At 52.2% G+C, this 17,177-nt stretch overlaps 1 protein-coding gene across 1 annotated transcript in view; it reads right to left on the bottom strand.

The window, feature by feature from the left end:
• Positions 1-16,960, bottom strand: part of VWA5B1 (von Willebrand factor A domain containing 5B1) — a 37,212-nt gene extending 20,252 nt beyond the window's left edge. The window contains exons 1-10 of the mRNA XM_054571440.1: positions 16,822-16,960; positions 14,947-15,099; positions 13,406-13,676; positions 11,111-11,256; positions 10,137-10,268; positions 9,404-9,528; positions 5,680-5,856; positions 1,516-1,626; positions 753-955; positions 178-292 (exon numbers count right to left, since the gene is read on the bottom strand). Of these exons, the coding sequence (XP_054427415.1) occupies positions 178-292; positions 753-955; positions 1,516-1,626; positions 5,680-5,856; positions 9,404-9,528; positions 10,137-10,268; positions 11,111-11,256; positions 13,406-13,676; positions 14,947-15,099; positions 16,822-16,960 (1,572 nt within the window). The remainder of the gene's footprint in view (positions 1-177; positions 293-752; positions 956-1,515; positions 1,627-5,679; positions 5,857-9,403; positions 9,529-10,136; positions 10,269-11,110; positions 11,257-13,405; positions 13,677-14,946; positions 15,100-16,821) is intronic.
• Positions 16,961-17,177: the final 217 nt, after the last annotated feature.

Genomic DNA, 17,177 nt, shown 5'->3' with positions numbered 1-17,177 from the left:
GCTTCTTGAGCTGCCTGCTTTGTGGCTTCCACCCCTCCAATGCTCACTGGGGTGCAGTGTGGCCTAATGGAGAGCCTAGACTCGGGGTGAAGTCCTAGCTCCACCACTGAGTTGTGTATGACAAGTCTGGGCGTCTGAGGTTCCAGCACCAGAGCGACTTGGGGTCCTTCCACCGACCTTGGGCTGCAGCCGCTCCCCCTCCACCAGGAACTCAGCACTGCCCTTGGACACAGTTGCCAGCCCCTTCACCAGCCTGTGGCAGACGTTGGGTCCAATTCCAAAGCTATAGCACCTGTGGAGAGGGGAAGAGAGAGGTTGCTACTTCTCATCCTCTCTGCCATCTTTGTCCCCTGATGGGGACAGGAACAGAGTATGATCCAGGAGAGCTTTGCACAGCTGGCCCTAGCTTTAGGCAGAGGGCAGGGGCAAAGGACCATCAGTGGGCAGTTACGTTCACACGTGCAGCCCATGACTTCCTCCCCAGCTCAGAGTCCAAGCAGCAGGGGGGGCTTTTCCTCCCTAGGCTGCTCCCTGGGGGCTGCATGCAGAGCTGTGGCATCTCATCCCTCCTGTGCTTTTGAAGGGAAAAGGCGAATTTTGAAGTCAGCCATACCACTCTGTATATTTGATATAATATAGAAGCAAAGCACTATAGGGTTCCTTGCTCCCCTTCTGGCATTTGCCCGGTTGCCTGGGTTTTGGATACCCCTGCCCAGGGAAGCCCGGGATAACCAAGTCCACCCTGCGCCAACCTAGTGGAGAAGGCGTGGATCCGCACCAGCTCCAGCACCTTCCCGGTGTTGCTGACTGCCCCATCCGTGATCACAAAGAGAAGCCGCGGGTGGCCTTGGTGTGCCGGCTGCCGGATGACCCACTTGAGCGGGGAGAGGATGTTGGTGCCACCCATGTCAGCCCGCATTCTCTGAATGTTATCACAGGCCATGGCCAAGGTCTCCTGCAGGAAGGGCACAGGGGTGAGGTGGAGAGCTCCCAGGGTCACCTTGTGAATTCCCAGACCTGGGTAAGATGCTGCAATTTTCAACATGCTGCTGGGGCCGCAGTCCTATTGTTTAAAATTGTAGCTTGAGCCTTGTGAAGCCTGTTCTTAGCCCACTTACCCTCCTGTTCACTCCGCTGCCCCTTACAGTTCCCTTCTTTAGTTCAACCTTGCGTGAATCTATTGTCCTCAAGAGACAGAGGCTTCAGTGAGTGGCAGGCCTAGGATATGTATCCCTTTTCTACCTCTCCCTATACCCGCTCTCTGTGCCCCATACTTTGCCCAACATGTTCTTTATTTTAAAGAGGACAATGTCAGAAGGCTGAGCTGTCAGAAATCTGCCCAAAGAGAGTTGGTGCAGGCCACACCAAGGCCTCTCTTTAGTTCTTCACTCCTGAGTATCACCCGGGCCCTAGGAGGGTGGGCAGCTTTTGAGCCGGCCCCCTCTTTCTTCTTCCTTCCTTTCCTCTGCTGCTCACCACCCACCCCCTCCTGGTCCCAGCCTTGTCCTTCCTTACCTCATTGTAGGTCTGACTGGAAGGAAAGAGGGTCTTAAATGTGGATCCAAACCCAATGACATTGAAGAGGCAGGCTGGCATGAGGCTCTTAAGAGCCACCAGCATGGCGTCCTGGCAGGCGAGAAAGGGATTTTCAGGATTCGGGAAGGAGTTATGGCTTTTGCCACCCCACCCCAGAATTATTATCTCAGCACAGAATCTGTTTCTAAACAGGCCTTTCACCAACACCGCCCCCCCACCATCCACATCCAGCATTGCTCCTCCCCCCCCCCCCAGATCAGGAAATTTGCTGACGCTGAGCTGAGGCTGGACCAAAGCCATCGCCATAAAATTTCTCAACTGTGTGGCAACCCTGACTTTTCAAAGCCATTCTGTGATGCCTTGTCAGTTCTCTCTCCCCTTCTGCTGACCCTGAGAGGTAGGGAGAGCAAAGGGCACTCACCCCTTTCAGCCCAAACAAAACTGATGTCTAAGGGAAGCAGGTAGCCTGGTCCAGGGCACGCTGGTGATGGGGCAGGCTTCTGACTCATCCAGGGCCCTTTGCAGCAGAATCACCCTAATTATTAATAGGGACACATCCCTTTGGGGCAGTCTCCTCAGGTCATATTGGTTGAATGCTCAGGATGTGCTTTATCTGCATATAATCTTCACAATAGCCCTGGAAGCAGGCACAATATTATCCCCATTTCATACGGGAGAACATTGAGTCACAGCAAGGCGAGTGACGTGTTGGTGAGTGTTCAGATAGTAAGTAGTGGAGCCAGGACTCAGACACATCCCACTTTGCCTCCAAAGTCTGTGAATATTAGAGCCTTAACCTATTTAACTAGGCAACACCAGGAGACCTCGATAAAGGTATTTTGGAAAAAATAATGACAGAGAAGAAAAGTGGAGATGACAGGAGGGAAGATGAAGATATTGATGATGATACAATGCAATGATGAATATCAAGCAATTACTATGTGTCAAACACTGTGATAAACACTTTATATTAATTACCTCATTTAATCTCTGTAGCAGTGGTTAAGAAGATTCACCTTGACATTAAACATATCTGGGTTTAAATCTCACCTTTGCCATTACTAACTTGACCTTGGGCTAGTTATGTCACTTCTCTTAGCCTCAGCCTGGCACATAGTAAACTCTCAGTAAATGCTTATTGTTACGCACCCCATGAGATACATATTAATATCAATACCTTTATTTTACAGATAAGGAAACTGGAGCTCAGAGGGTTAAGGAGTTGCACTGGATCACAAAACCTTAGAATAGGATTGAGGTTTTCAAAAGAGCTCTGATATCTTTATTCATGTTGGCTCTGCCCTGGCACAGAACTCAGGAATGGGGGGCCCTCCGGGGGCCCTCCCTCATCCCCATAGAGTTTACTGATGGCAGCCCAGGGATCTCAGCGTGGCACCAGCGAAACAAACTGTTGCACTCCAGAAACTAGAAGTAAACAGCTGTAAGCAGATCTTGGCAACCCCAGCGCTGTAAGGACTTGCAGCCCCTCTCCTGCGCACTCTGCAAACATTAACATTGACATTAATGTTCTCTTCATCTCCCTTTGTTGCTTGTGTCAATACATTTTTGTTTCTCTGTGAAATAAGTCCATATCTGCTTATGTTTTCATTAGCCACTAATGTAGATTCCTGCTGGCAGGAGATACTGCTGATCCATACAGATTGTCTCTGCTCACACCTATTAGAATTTTCAAAGCCACGTTTTTGGCAGCAAGTGGCGGCTGAAGAATGAGACCAGCTGCAGGAAATTAAATTGACTGAACTTTCCCCTTCGGCATGGCTGTTTGGATTTCTGGTCTCTCCTACCTCCTTAAACCCAGTGTTTCTTGAAACTCCAACCTAGTGGGCCATAGTTAATGATGCAAACAACCCCCCAGGGGCCTCATTGTCAGTGGGGAATGGGGTGTGTGTGGCCTGAGTAACTCCTGTGTCTTTTTCTAAAAGGGGCACATGTAGTAGAATGAATTGTGCCCATGCAAGGCCATTTGTGAGAGGATAACCTTGAGGTCAGCGAGCTGAACTGGAAAGGATGGGAAGACAGACTCCAGGAGGGGAAGGGACTGTGAAAGGAGCCCTGGAGGAAGCTGTTGCCAGAGAATTCTGGAATGTCAAGGTTGAAAAGATTTTTAGCTCAGGAAATGGATTTCCACTCATAAACCAACTCCATTCAACTGGTAGTAACAGCTTGGACCACCAAGACGAGAAAAATACAGAGATGAGTCCAGACTCACAATGAAAAAAAAAAGTCATGGTCCATTATTGATGTCTGCCTCAGCTTAGGAGAGGGGAACAGAGGGACGTATGACATATATCTGCCCTTGCTGTATTAATCGTGCCTTCTCACTTTACAAAAGCATAAATGAAGCCCAGAGTTGAGAATCAATTTGCCCAAAGCCACATAGCAAGTCAGCGGCAGAATTGATCTTGGAACTCAGGCATTTCTCTTTTACAAAGCCATGCAGCAGAAATGACATAATCAGAAAAGAGAGCTTTTCTTAGAGGAAAAGTATGTGTAATTCTCTATCAGCAATGCAAGGAAAATGAGCACTGAACCAGGATATGGAAGGCTTAATCTCTCTTGTACTATGACGTTGGGAAAAACAGCCTCTTGGGGACTCAATTTCCTTGGAAAATGGCAGGGGAAATGAACTGAATGCTCTCTAAGGGATGTTTAATGGTGCCATGATACTTCGAGTAACTGTAGAGACATCTAACATCTTAGTAGAGCTATGGAATGGGATGGAATACACATGGGCAGGGGACTGAGCTTCAGCACTGTGGACAGCTCCCCATTCCATTGTTTGTTTTTGTGGCAGGCAGGAGCAGGGAGAAGGTACCAACCAGTCCTACATCCCAGTGTGAAGAAGCCTCAAACAGGAACTTGGGTCCCCTACATGATTACTTCTTCATGCTTCAAGACAAAAACCCAGTCATAGCAAGACAGAGGAGTTAGCTCGCATTACAGATCCCACCTCACCTTTCCCCTCCTTGCTGATCCTGTTGCCCTGGAGACAAGAGTTTGCTTCAGGCAAGAACTGGGGAAGAAGTGAAATTTCTGGCGACAACAGAGCCCTCTCCCTTCTTGTTCCCTCATCCCTTGTCCTCTTGAACTATAATTCTTTACCCAGTTCAGTAAACCACAACTGAGGGCTTTGTATGCCTAAACACAGAGCTAAGCCCCATGGGGAGAGATAGATGAAAAATTTCCGGTCCTTTCCCTTAATGAGTTTGTAACTCCAGAGGAGGGGACAGACATCTGCACAACTAAAAATGCAAGGCAGCGTCGGATGATGCCGAAATTGAGGCAGATAATCTCCTAAGGGAGAGGAAAGGCTGCTTGATGTCTGAGGACCGGTTTCTTACTCTGTCTTCTGTACTCAGCAGAACTCTCTACAGCAGTGGGACCATTGTCCAGGTGTGACTGGTTAGCAGGGCTGTGCCCCTTGCTTGAATGTGAGTTCCTTGAGGGAAGGAACTGAGTTTACAACCTGCTGTCTTCCCAGGTGGCCAACCACAGAATTTTGCACATATTAGACATTTTTTGGGGGGGACACAAACCAAATCTTTTCTACTGGATTCTACACATTCCTTGATGGTAGAGGCCATGTCCAGTGAATCTCTGATGTCGGGTCATTGGGACAGATGGACATGGGTTTAGTCTTAGGCTACACTAGCTGTGTGACTTTGGATAGGTTACTGAAACTCTCAGGATAGGTCCTCCCTTTTGGAAAATGGTGACAATAGGGCCAACCTCATAGAATTGTTGGCTGGATCCAACACTCAGCTGTACCTGTCTCCACAGTACCTACTGAGGTGTTTTAGCCTGAGGAGGCACTCAACAAAGGTCATAGAACGCCAAGGAAAGATGTTGATGACTTCATCCTTGTAAGTGGACAATAGTTCTACCTCTGCTCACACCACTTCAGGGTTTTATTTTGGGAACACACTGAGTTTGGGTATCTCTGTTCAAACTGATTTTAAAAAGTTGTTCCTTTTAGTCATGGATAGCTACTTGGGAAAGTGATTCAGGTGTGGAAGGCAGGATTCTTGGAACCGAAAGTACTGACGAAGCTGGTTGAGGGTGTGCACAGCTGATTTACCCTGGAGCACTAGGCCCTGGGGCAGGGGGCCCTCTAACAGGTACCTTGACATGGTGGATGTTGGTCCCACTCATGCTGCCACTCCTGTCAATGAGGAAGATGAACTCGCCATGGGTCTTTCTCAGGTTTGGCTGGACCGACTGGAGGTCAGGACAGAAGTTGAGCATGATGACGGAATGGTGGGGAATGTCCTTGTGGAGGCGTTTCCGGATGATTTCTGTCTGGAGGAGAGAGAAAAGCTCTCACTTGGGTATTCAAACAGTGGGTGGACTTGGGGTCCACCACTACTCACGTGGTCTCCCATTACTCACCAAGTATTGTCAAGATGCCACTCATACTCTGCACAAGAGACGTCCAGGTTGACTGTACCTGGCTCCTCTGTTAGCTAGATTCTCACAGGTTGCAACAGCAAGCACGGACTTTGGAGGCAGAAGACCTGGGTTCGAATCCCAGCTCTGTCACCATCCAGCTGTGTGATCTTGAACAAGTCCCTCCTCTGGGTCTGTCTCTTTATTTGTAAGATGAGGTAAATAATTTTTCCTTCTCAGGTTGGTTTTGAGGATGAACCGGGCTGGCACACACATGTGCAGGCCCTCAGCTGAATAGCAGGCGCTTTCTCTCTCATACTCAGTGCAGGAGCTACTGTCTGGCTCCTCTGGCTGTGACTTTGGTTTCCCTGGTTTACTGATTCTCTCCCACTGATAACATCTTACTGAATCTTCAAGTTTTACCTCTTTGGGAAACCTGCCCCAATCTTCCAGGTGGACTCAATTACTTAGTGTCCTCCTCTATGAAATAAGGACAAGAGTATATGCCTCACAGAGTTGTATGGAACAAATGCAATGCTTGTGAAACCTGCTGCCTGGCAGTCATTGTCTCTGAGCAGTACCCGTCATTGCTGTTGCCATTGGTCACGGGGCCCAGGCATTTCCCGCACTGCAATTTTTTTGCTCATACCTCTGACTCCCCTCTAGCTTGTGTGTTATTTCAACATAGGTCACACCGGAATATTTTGCATCTCTAGGGCTTAACATAGAGCCTGGTGCAGAGAGGGGCTCAGTGCACAAAGGAAGAGCAGCACTATAGCTCTTTTCCTTTAATGTGTTCTCTTGGCTGACGTGACGCTGAACCCTCTTTGACTCTCCCACTCACTCCCCACCAACTGTCACTTCCTCCCTCTCTCTCCATCCCGACTTTCTCTCTCTCAGTCTCTTTATCTGACTGTCTCCGGGTGGCTATGTCTCTCTGTGCCTGTGTTTCAGTTTCTGTCTATCTGAGTCAACTCAATAGATGACACCATCACCCATCCATGTGTCTGAACCAAACACTGAATTGTCCTTGCTTCCTCTCTTTTTCTCACCTCCCCCTGCCCCCCATGTCTACTCCTTCAGTGAAGGATTGCCAGTTCTGCACTTAAAGTACCTCCTGAATGTGTCCTTTTCTCTGTCTCCACAGGCACCACCCAAGTTCCAGACATTATCATCTCTTGCAATAGCATCTTCCTGGCCACTTCCCTGCACTTGTACCTCCCCATGGTCCATTCTGCGTAGAGCAGGCAGCGTGACCATTCTTGTCATTCTCTCGCTCAAGCAATAGCTCCCCTTCACACCTTGCATCATGGCTTATGAAGGACCTTAGGATCTGACTCCTCCCTGTCTGTCCACCTCATCTCTACATTTCAACCACACTGGCTGCCTTTCTGTTTTTCAAACATGTCGCCGTCATTCTGCTTCCAGTTCTTCACCATCCACCAGGTCTCATTCTCAGATGGGCTTTTCCTAGACACCTGGCTAAACAGCACCCAGTGCTTGCCGCTCGTTACCACATCATCCTGCTTTATTTCCCTTGTGGTCCCCAGCCCTCTCCAAACTGACTTTCCTCATTTGCTTACTTCTTGTTTGTCTCTCTGTGCTAGAATGTAAGCTCCATGAGAACAAGGATGTGTCATTTTCAATGTGGCCTCCCTGGTGCCTAGAACAGAGCTTGACATTGACATTGACATTGACATTGACATCGGGCACACAGTGTTTGTTGAATGACTAAATGAGAGAATGAATCTGTGTGTGTCTGTCTCCCCCTGGCCTGTGTGTGCATGTCTTTAAAAAAGTTTTTTGAGTCTCTCTATCTCTGTTTGTTTCTGTGTCTCACTGCATCTTCATCTCTTCTACATCGCGTCTTTCCCTGTGTCATTTTCTCCCTCTTTGCTAAACCACGGTTTTTGACAGCTTGAACCCCCCACTTCTCCTGACTGATGTACGCCCTTTGGATGCCCGCCTCCCCACCTAGTGAGGGACCACGCTCTCCCTCCTGCATGGAGCTCCTTTGCAGAAAGCCAATGCCCTGCCTGGATCTTTTGATGACAGAGCTCAAGGCAGGAAGAGCCACATCTGCCAGTGTGAAGAGCCACTTCCGGGATGGGGCCCCGGCCCTTCAAGCTGCCATTATCTAATTAGAAGAAACTCATCACTTCTTAGCAGCTTCGGGTTGATCACTGTCATCCCCGGGGCTCATGAGAATACAGGGTTATTTGCATGACCAACCCAAGGTGGCAAATGAATTCTCATTTGCTTCTGTGGTCCCAGAGCTAATTGATTTAAGGCTTGGTAGGCAGGGGACGCAGCCCCAGGCCTGGGAGGCCCATTGCTGGTCCGCTCCACGTTGTCCACGTGCTGTAGTTCTCAGAGCTCGGCAGCCTTCTCTGGTGGGGTCTCTAATGTGGTGATGACACAATGGGCACTGAGCCATCTGCACCTTCCCTTTCTCATCCTTCCCGACCCCTACCGAGCAGGTGCTTCCCGTGGGGTCTGTAACATGGTCCTGTATACTCCTCGGTGGCAACCGCCCCCTGCCATTCAGGCCAGCTGGCGGGGGAGGGGCTCTTAAATCCAGGTAGCTGCCCTACCAATCCAGTCTAAGCCCTCAGTTTTGTTTATACCAAAGCCAACTCCCGCAAGGACAGTCTTCCCCTTTCCCCAGCCTACCAGTTATTGGGGGAGGGGGTGCTAAACCTGTTTTCTCATCCAAAAAGGGGAGACAATGAAAAAGCAGTGAGGCATTGTTCTTAAACCTATCTTGGCATTTTGGACCTGGCTTGGCGTGCAAGGTCACGCGTAGGAGAGAGACTGCTTGCATAAGTTGTGGCTGTTGGCTCAGCCTCCTATCTCAGCCTTCCCCACCTGCTCCCCCTGCTGATGGCCTCTCATTCTTCAGCTTCAGGGGAGGGGGTGGGCACGGAGAAGGGATCTTTGTCCGCCTTTCCCTGCTCTGCCTTTACTGCTTATGTAACAGCCAGCAAGGAAGAGCAAGGAAGGAAGAGCAAGAGACCCATCCCACAGGCGGGAAAACAGAGGTCCAGGAATAGAGAAGGAGCCGGGAGTGCAGCCGGCTGGAGGCTCCTGGGTGCCACTCGGAGGAAAGGTAGCCTGGAGAAGACCATGGTTGTTTCTGCCATGGGCCTAGACTCTTGCCTGGCTCAGGCACCTTGCTGCCTGATGTGCCTGGCTTAGGCACTAGCAGGTGACCTGGCAGGAAGTGTGACGACAGCACCAGGGTGACTGCCCCACCCGGAAGTGCATTTGCCTCTGCCCCACAGTGCCCCAGCCCGCCAAGGGAAACATCGACAAGAATCTGCTGCCAGTCTGCCACGTGACCTCAGGCAGGTCCCCCCACCCCTGCCCAGGCTCAGTCTCTTCATTGGTTCAGTGAAGACCGAGTCCCTCGTGCCACCCCAGTTCTGCCACCCCAACTCTGTCCTTCAGTCACCCTCACCTTGCGCTCTGCACTGCTGTCCTTCTTCATCCCTTTAATGAAATCTGTTCTTCCCTTCAAGTGCTGCTCAAATTCTCCCACGGTCATGTCCCCTTTCTCCATCAGGACATGTGGCATGTGGGGCTCTGCAGAGATGAGATCGACTTTTGGCACTTGTCCGAGTGTGAGGGTGATGCCAGGGGCCTTGGTTTAGGGGCGGGATCTTCATAGCGGGGAGGGGGGACTCCTAGTAGGAAGCAGGGTGCAGAAGCCCTGGCTGCCCGAAGCAGTGTGGGGCTGTGGACAGACTCCTTGGCCGGGAGACAGAAGTGCCAAGTGGCCATGGCTGACCCACTGCCTTCTCTGGGCCTCAGTGTATCCATCTGTAAAATGGGAGGATTGGGTGCTCTGATCGTTTCAGGTCCTGACATCCTATGAATTCTTAAAGAGACAAAGAGCAGCTCCCTGAATGTTCTGAGCTGCCAGAATCTCACTGGGATAGGGTATCAAAGACCCTCTGATCAGCTGGCCTGGGTCTCAGTGGGTGGACAAGACCCTGGAGCCTGTGGAGCTAGAACTGGGGCAGGAGATTCTCACTTCCACCAGCTTGATCCCAGTTTCCTAGAAGGCTGTTCTTTTCTCTGCCACGCACCCCTATCCTTACCCTGGCTGAGCACTGGGCGAGGGGCCGCCTATCTGTGCCCCACAGAGTCGGCACCTCCTCCCTCCCGCAGGCATGCAAGGCACACAGTACCGCTGGGGTGGATGAGGATCTCCACGGGCCGATCGAAGGTGTGCCTGTTGGCCAAGGTGATGATGATGCTCTTGGCCGAGCGTGCAGACGGGGCAGCATCAGCTCGGATCTCGTGGGTGGGACTCTCTACCCCTGAGGGTCACAGAAAGGTGGGATAGGCTCAGGAGCCCTGAGGGAGACAGGCGCTTGGTGGCGGGGGGGACTGAGATGCAGGCCAGAGATGAGAGGCCAGCCCCACCAGGGGCTGCTCTGTAACCATGGACAGGTCTCCTCAATTTCCCCATCTGCAAAATGGGCCTCCAGTCGGGGATGGTCAAAGGGATTGCTTCCCCATAGAGGCACACCTGATCGGTGGGCACTCCTTAAAGGCCTGTTAGGTTGGAAGGTCATGCTGCTCCAATAAAACACTCATTGACAAGAAAACACATTTTTTTAAAACCTTGAGTGGGTTGGGGAGGGAAACCATCAGAAAAAGACTCCCAACTCTGACTGCATGTTAAAATCATCTGGGACCTTTTAAATAGCCAATACTCAAGACATACCCCAGACTCAGGGTGCCAGAAGCTCTGGGATGGGAGCTAGGTGGCAGGATTCTGGAAGATCCCCTGGAGGTTCTGCTGAGTAAGGTGAAAACCAGGAAGCAGCTTTATGGTGGCAACCTCTGGGAGAGGACCAAGGACCACCAGCTCCCATGCCCGTTTCCCCAGGGAAGCCACCGAGATGGGAGTGGGGACAGCCTGGAAACCCAACTCTGTGAGGGGCTCGTCTTTGGGCTGTAGGTCGGGGAGAAGGAAATGGGGATCTGTGAAGCTCCGTGCACTGCAGGATGTCCTCCATGTGGGGCTGTCACCTTCCCCACCCTCCCCCACACTCCCCCTCCTCTCTATTCCTGGTAGCTTTGGGCTGAAGCCCTCCCCACCGTGGGACCTCGGGTCTCTCTGGCATCCCTCTGGGTCTGGGCACCTCCTTCTCACCTGCAAGCAGGCATGGCCCCCGGATCTCCAGCTGGAAGTTGAACTCATATTCCATGGGGTTGGACACGTCGGTGTCCATGAGAGTGGCCAGGCACAGCTTGTTCCAGGAGTCCAGGGCCCGCGTGCCTAAGCAATGCCTGTCTTTGCTGGGAAGGGGGCCAAGAGGAGGAGGAGGAAGAGGAGGCAGGCAGCCAGGGCCAAGGCGAGGGGTGGGGAGGGGCAGCGTGAGAGGACAGTGAGTCCCAGGCAGTCCCAGCACCCCTGCAGCCCAGCCTGAAAGGGGGCTCAGGGGCTTCCTCCCACCCAGGGTCTTCCTCTGCCATTCAACCTGCCCCCAGGAAGGGCCTGGATTCAGACACCGGCACAGCTTCCTACGAGGGCTGGGCTCGGTGCTCCACTGTCTCCCTGCATTGTTCTCACCAGCGCCCCCAGAGGAAAGCCACAGGGCTCCCCATCCCGTGCCCATCTCCTTCATCTCCCACATGGGGAAACCGAGGCTCAGCAAGATGAGGCAACCATCCCAAGTTCCCACAGCAGGACCTGGCAGAGCGTGCATGCCTGGACAGAGTCTGCCTGGCTCCTGTCTGGTGGCTTCGCACCCCTCCTCAGACTCCTGCTCTGCCTCTGGGAGCTGAGGGCCCTTGCTCAAGCCTTGGTTTTCTCATCCATCAAGCGGGAATAGTAATGACACAGTTGTTTTGAGTGAATGCTTAGGAAAGTGTCCCCTGCAGATTGCTCAAGTTGCTGGCTCTCTTTTGTGTCATCCCTCACCTTGTCTGTGATCCTGCTCCCTCCCCACCCCAAGGTCTTTGATGTATGTCCTTCATCTACATACATTCAGGGTGGCATTTGGTTGTGAATGCATTTTAAACTGAAAAGATTACATTTCATTATGAATCTCATTTATTACTGCCCCCCCCCGCCTTTTTTCACTTTGTCCAAGTGGCTGTCTGTAAACCAAAGACTTTGCTGCTGACACTGTACCTGAGATATGTCCTGGGGCCACCTGTTATATCGTATAAGGATGTTATATTGCTCTCATTTGCTCCTGCCTCCACCCTGTGTCCATGGGTACCACCACCATGGAGACCCTCACCCGTGTCCCCTTTCTGAACTTATGGGAGGATGTCTCTGGGATCCCTGGGTCGAAGGACACCCACTGAGTGTTGGTGGATTGCTTTCCAGGCCGGCTGTCCCAGATTCCGCTTTCACCAGCACTGAACAAGTTCCCTTCTCTCCTCACCTTCACTAACCCTTGGTATCATCTATTTTTCTATTTTTTCTCATGTTGTTCTCTCTGAGCAACTGTGAGGTTTGTAGGGGTTTGATGCAGGCCTCTCCCATGAGTACCTCTGCTAACTCTGCCTTCCAGGACAGACAGGAATAAGCCTATGAGGGGCACCGTGGGGCACGTGGGCCACTAGGGGCTCTTGTTCCTTGATCTGCCAAAGCCTTGAACATCCCCAGCTCCAGGAGGTCTTGTATCTCAAATGTACAAGGCTTGGTGCCTATGGCAGCACTTACAAAGGCAACGCAAGCCCCTGGTCCGAGCCTGGCTTGTGCCTCCAGCTTCTCTGTATGGCAACAAGTGTCCTCACCCGAGGCTTCAAGGTCCTGCACAAGCTGATGCCGCAGCAGTCCTCTGATCTCTGTCCTTCGCGCTCCCATCTGCTGGAGCCACGCTAGCTTGCCTGCTGCCCCTCACTCCCACCACACCTGCTGCTGCAGGGCCTTTGCACCTGCTCTTCTCACCACAGGAATGCTCCTCTCCGTGCCTATGCCCCCCGCTTTGCTCAGCTCTCAGCTGAAACATCACTCCTCAGAGAAGCCTGGCCTGGCCCAGGGAACCCGAGGGTGGATCCCTCTTTTATACCTTTAGCCCAGTGACTGTCTCCTTCATTGTGCTTTTCACATAATGTATTATGCATGCACATACCCAGGCAGTTCCATGTTATTAATTGGATAATTATCTCTCCCACCAAAGTTCTAAAAAGGCAGTAACTGTGATGACTTTTGATCCCTAACACTTAGTGTCTTCAGCGCATTGAAGAACAAAACCTGGAAGTTCTCATCCCAAGCTGTCCAAATTCCAGAACTTCTGGCCAGCACCATTCCAAGGCATTGCAGGGAGATTCTAAGTGCTCTAAAGGTGAGCAGGGGAGGAGCAACTGTTCAGGTGCTGGCATCTGGGGTGCTGAACCTCACCTTTGACACTCCACCGCCACCACCCTGCACACCCCTGGCCTCACCGGAGACCCTGACCTTTGTCCCCTTGCCCAGGCAGGAGCTCCTTACCCTTGGTCCTGTTGGTCGGTGGGGCCAGCGCCCTCTGTGCAGAACTGGGGCACAGTTGGGGCACAGACGGCAGGCAGCAGAACCCGCACGGCCCCACTGGGCAGCGTCGGGAGCTCTGAGGAGGTGCTGATGAAGACCGTGACGTTCTCCATAGGGGCGATGGTCCCCAGGTTGACCACGAACAGGATCCGCTCCAGATCCTCATCCAAAGCCACCTTTCCCAGTGTGCAGGAATGAGGGATGACGGAAACCCCTTCTGGCAGGACGTTTCCTAAGTGTCAGGCCAGAGTCAGCAGCTGTGCCTACGTCATCTGCCTCTAGTCCCCTCTGAGCTTGCTGTGCAGCAGGTCTGAGTGGCCCATTTTGCTGATGGGTAGACAGGCTCAGCATAGGGGTCTGACTTGGCCAACTTCCTCAGCAAACAACTAACTCATTGAACCAGGATCTGAACCTGTATGGGTCTGATGCCAGGCCTGTGTACTTGTACCTGCCGGGATTGGGAGACTTGGACCCACAAAACCGTAACCAAGGGCTGCAGCTCCATCCACAGCCTCTACATCGCCACGAATTGTATTCAAGCATTCCTCACCGTTGGGATCCCATGTTTTGGCTTTTGCTCCGCTCTTTTATCTGAAAGGCCCATTCTCCCATCCCCACGGAACCTCTCGTACCCATCCACCCAACCCCTCCCTGGCCCCCAATCTGTACCCCGCTTTCCCTCCTCTGACATTATCCAGACCTCTTTTGGCATAACCACTTTCCACCTGCTCTCGTGGTTACTTTTAGGCACGTCCTAACTATTCTTCCAGGCTGTGAGTGGTCAAAACAACTTGTGGGCAACTGTACATCTTACATATGGTGAGTGCTCATTAAAATATTCTTGAATATCTTAATGATCAGATGAACCCATGTCACTTTGATCATAGATCCAATTGTAAGAATCTTTCACATCGTATGCTACTTGGTCTGGATTCAAGCCCTGACTCTGCCGCTAACATGCTGTGTGACCTTGGGCCAGTCACTCACCCTCTCTGAGCCTCAGCATCCTTAGTAGCAGGCATCAGTAGCCACACTTCGAGTACTTAGCCCGTACCAGGAACTGTGATGACTGCTCTGCATACATGCTTTGTTGAGCATTAGGTGTGTATAATTATTAGCTTCATTTTATGGATAATTTTAATTTCTTATCTGAGCTCATACCACTTGCAAGCAGCAGAATAGGGAGTCAAACTCTTGTGTGACTCATCCCACAACCTCTGAGTTTAAATGACATGCTATCTTGTTTCGTGGAGATACCTTAAAAGCCTTTTGTTGCCTCCTTTGATCCTCCCCAATGCTTTCCAGATGAGAACAGGAAAGATTACCTCCATTTTACAGACAGTAAGGTGAGGTTTAGAGAGGTAGGTCAACGGCCCAAAGGCACACAGAACTCCTGACTTCTCATTTAGTGCTCTCTCTGCCCTATGCCGTTGCTGCCCTTTCAGTCTGCCTGAGGCTTCAGCCAGGCCCAGGCCCTGCCGCAGCCCTTCTGGCCTCCTTACCCGTGACAGTGGCGGCTCGGCTGCGGGAGGCATTGAAGTGGCCGCTCTCCATCTTGGCTTTGTCCTTGATCTGTACCGTTACGACCCGGTCAGCAATGACTGCCTCAAAGCCGATCACCGTGGTGTACTCATCCAGCGGGTACACAAAGAGACCTGCCGGCGCAGGGCCCGGCTTCACAGGGTGCCCCGGCCCCACGCGGCACGCCCCTCCCCTGGGAAGGAACCCAAGCCTTTGGTCTGCCAGATGGAAGGATGGCACTCCCTGCCACTTAGAGGATGCCAGCGAGGACTCACGGCTCTGAGGCCAGGCACTCTGTGCTCAGTGGGGTGACTGGAAAAGGGACAGCTGTCCCCTGTCCCCGACAACTCCCACTCTGCAGGCATGCAAGGCCAGTGTGGCCAGGGCTCCTGACTTTTCAAGAGAGAATAGAAGTCTGAATTTTATGTGCCCTGTTGTGTGGGCCAAACAAAACACACCTGTATGGCGAATGGGCTCTCTGCGGCCCCCAGGAGCTGGGGCGTGGGAGGAGATGGGGGTAAGGCAGCCCGGCTCATAGGGTCATCATGGAAATTGAAAACCACAGCCACCATTTACTAAGCCATGTGCTCCCCATTCATCTACCTCAGTGCTTTTCAAACTTAAAGAGCACGCAAGTCACCTGGGTGGGGGGTGCTGTCTTGTTAAAATGCCTATTCTGATTCCATAGTCCTGGGGCGGGGCCTAGGTCTGCATTTCTAACCAGCTCCTGAGTGATGCTGACGGCTCGGGGACCACGCGGGGGCGGGGAGGGGGGAGAAAGGTGGTATCTCATGTAACCATCCCACCAACACTGGGATGACGCAATGCTGGGCCCAGAGTGGGCCCTCCCTGCTTCCCTGCTTCCCGTCCCCTGAGCCTCAGTTTTCTCATCCATAAGATGGGGGCGGGGGGACTGGTTCTTTCTGCATGTAGAAAGCCAAGGGACTGTCCCACATTTGTTCAGTAATTAGTCTCCTGGGTCGCCAGTGGGTGCCAATTTTTAAGCCATCCTCTCCAGGTTTTCTTGAACAGAGGAACAGGGTCACTTGCTCTGCCCAGGAGATTTTGGAGGGGAAAAAAGTTTTCCTGCAGCTTCCTTTTGGGAACTGAAATGGCTTCAGAACCTCAGGTCAGGCTGGAGGTGAAACTGGGGGTGGGGGATGGGTGGTTAGAAGGCCCCCATCAACTGGGGATGAGAGGGAATCCTAACCCCAGCCAGCCTTTACTCAGCACCCTGCAGGCCAGCCTCCCTGTAAAAGTGGAAAGAGAGGAGTGTGATGTACAAACAGCTCTTCCAGGCAAAGTGTCCATCCACAGTCCACAGCCCTGCCTGCCCTGCCCAGTGATTCATATTTGCAGGCTGTTTTTATTCCACGCTGTTCTTCCTCACACATTACCTCATCTGCTGCTTCTGCAATCCCTGGCGTCCAGACAGGCAAAGGAACACCCTGATTTTGAGAAGGATAGTGGCTTCCCCAAAGTCACAGGGACAAGAGCCACGCACCTGGGTCTGGAGACTCTGGTTTCCACTGAACCTTGAGGCCTCGCCCACCATGAGGCTCCTGGGAGGAAGCGGAGGCCTGACCATCTGACACAGAGGATGTGCCTTGTGGAACCCAAATCGTGCTGGGACAGTTGGCAGGGCTGAGCCCAAACTTGGGCTCAAATCCTGGCCTGACTTCCTACCAGCGTTGAGGCCTGCTGGGCAAAAATGGCATCCCCATTTTACAGGTGAGGAAACTGAGACTGAGAGAGGTTACAAGGCCTGCCCCATGTCAATCAGCTAGTCCTGCTGGGGTGGGGACACAATATGAAGGAGGGGGTGATGCTGGGGAAGCCCCAGCAGGCGTCCTTACCCTGGAAAGGCTGGGCTTCCAGGTTGCCGTAGGTGAGGGAGGCAGTGAGACCCAGCGCATACCCACTGACGAAGGAGGTGACATCAGAAGCTGTGAGAGGCAGGGCCACCCCTGTGATCTGGTTTAGCAGACCAGGCATCCCGCTGGCTACTCAGTCTTCAGGGTCTGTACGAGACAGGAAGGGCAGGAAGTGAGGAAAGGCCCCCCTATCCCTCCCCGCCCAGTTTTCTCGCTTTAGACCCCAGAGGCAGTCCCAGGCTCATTCTTTTTCCTCTTCCCAGTTAGCGACCCATGACAATGCCAAACTAGAAGAGGAGCTGTGCTCATTCCACGTCTTTCCATTTCCCAGCAGAGAA

The sequence above is a fragment of the Pteronotus mesoamericanus genome, unplaced genomic scaffold (genome assembly GCF_021234165.1).
Source record: "Pteronotus mesoamericanus isolate MK-2021 breed Mesoamerican mustached bat unplaced genomic scaffold, CSHL_Meso_final contig_221, whole genome shotgun sequence".
Classification (NCBI taxonomy): Eukaryota; Metazoa; Chordata; class Mammalia; order Chiroptera; family Mormoopidae; genus Pteronotus; species Pteronotus mesoamericanus.
Note: the sequence above shows the minus strand (reverse complement) of the source record. Positions and strands in the feature narration are given on the sequence as shown.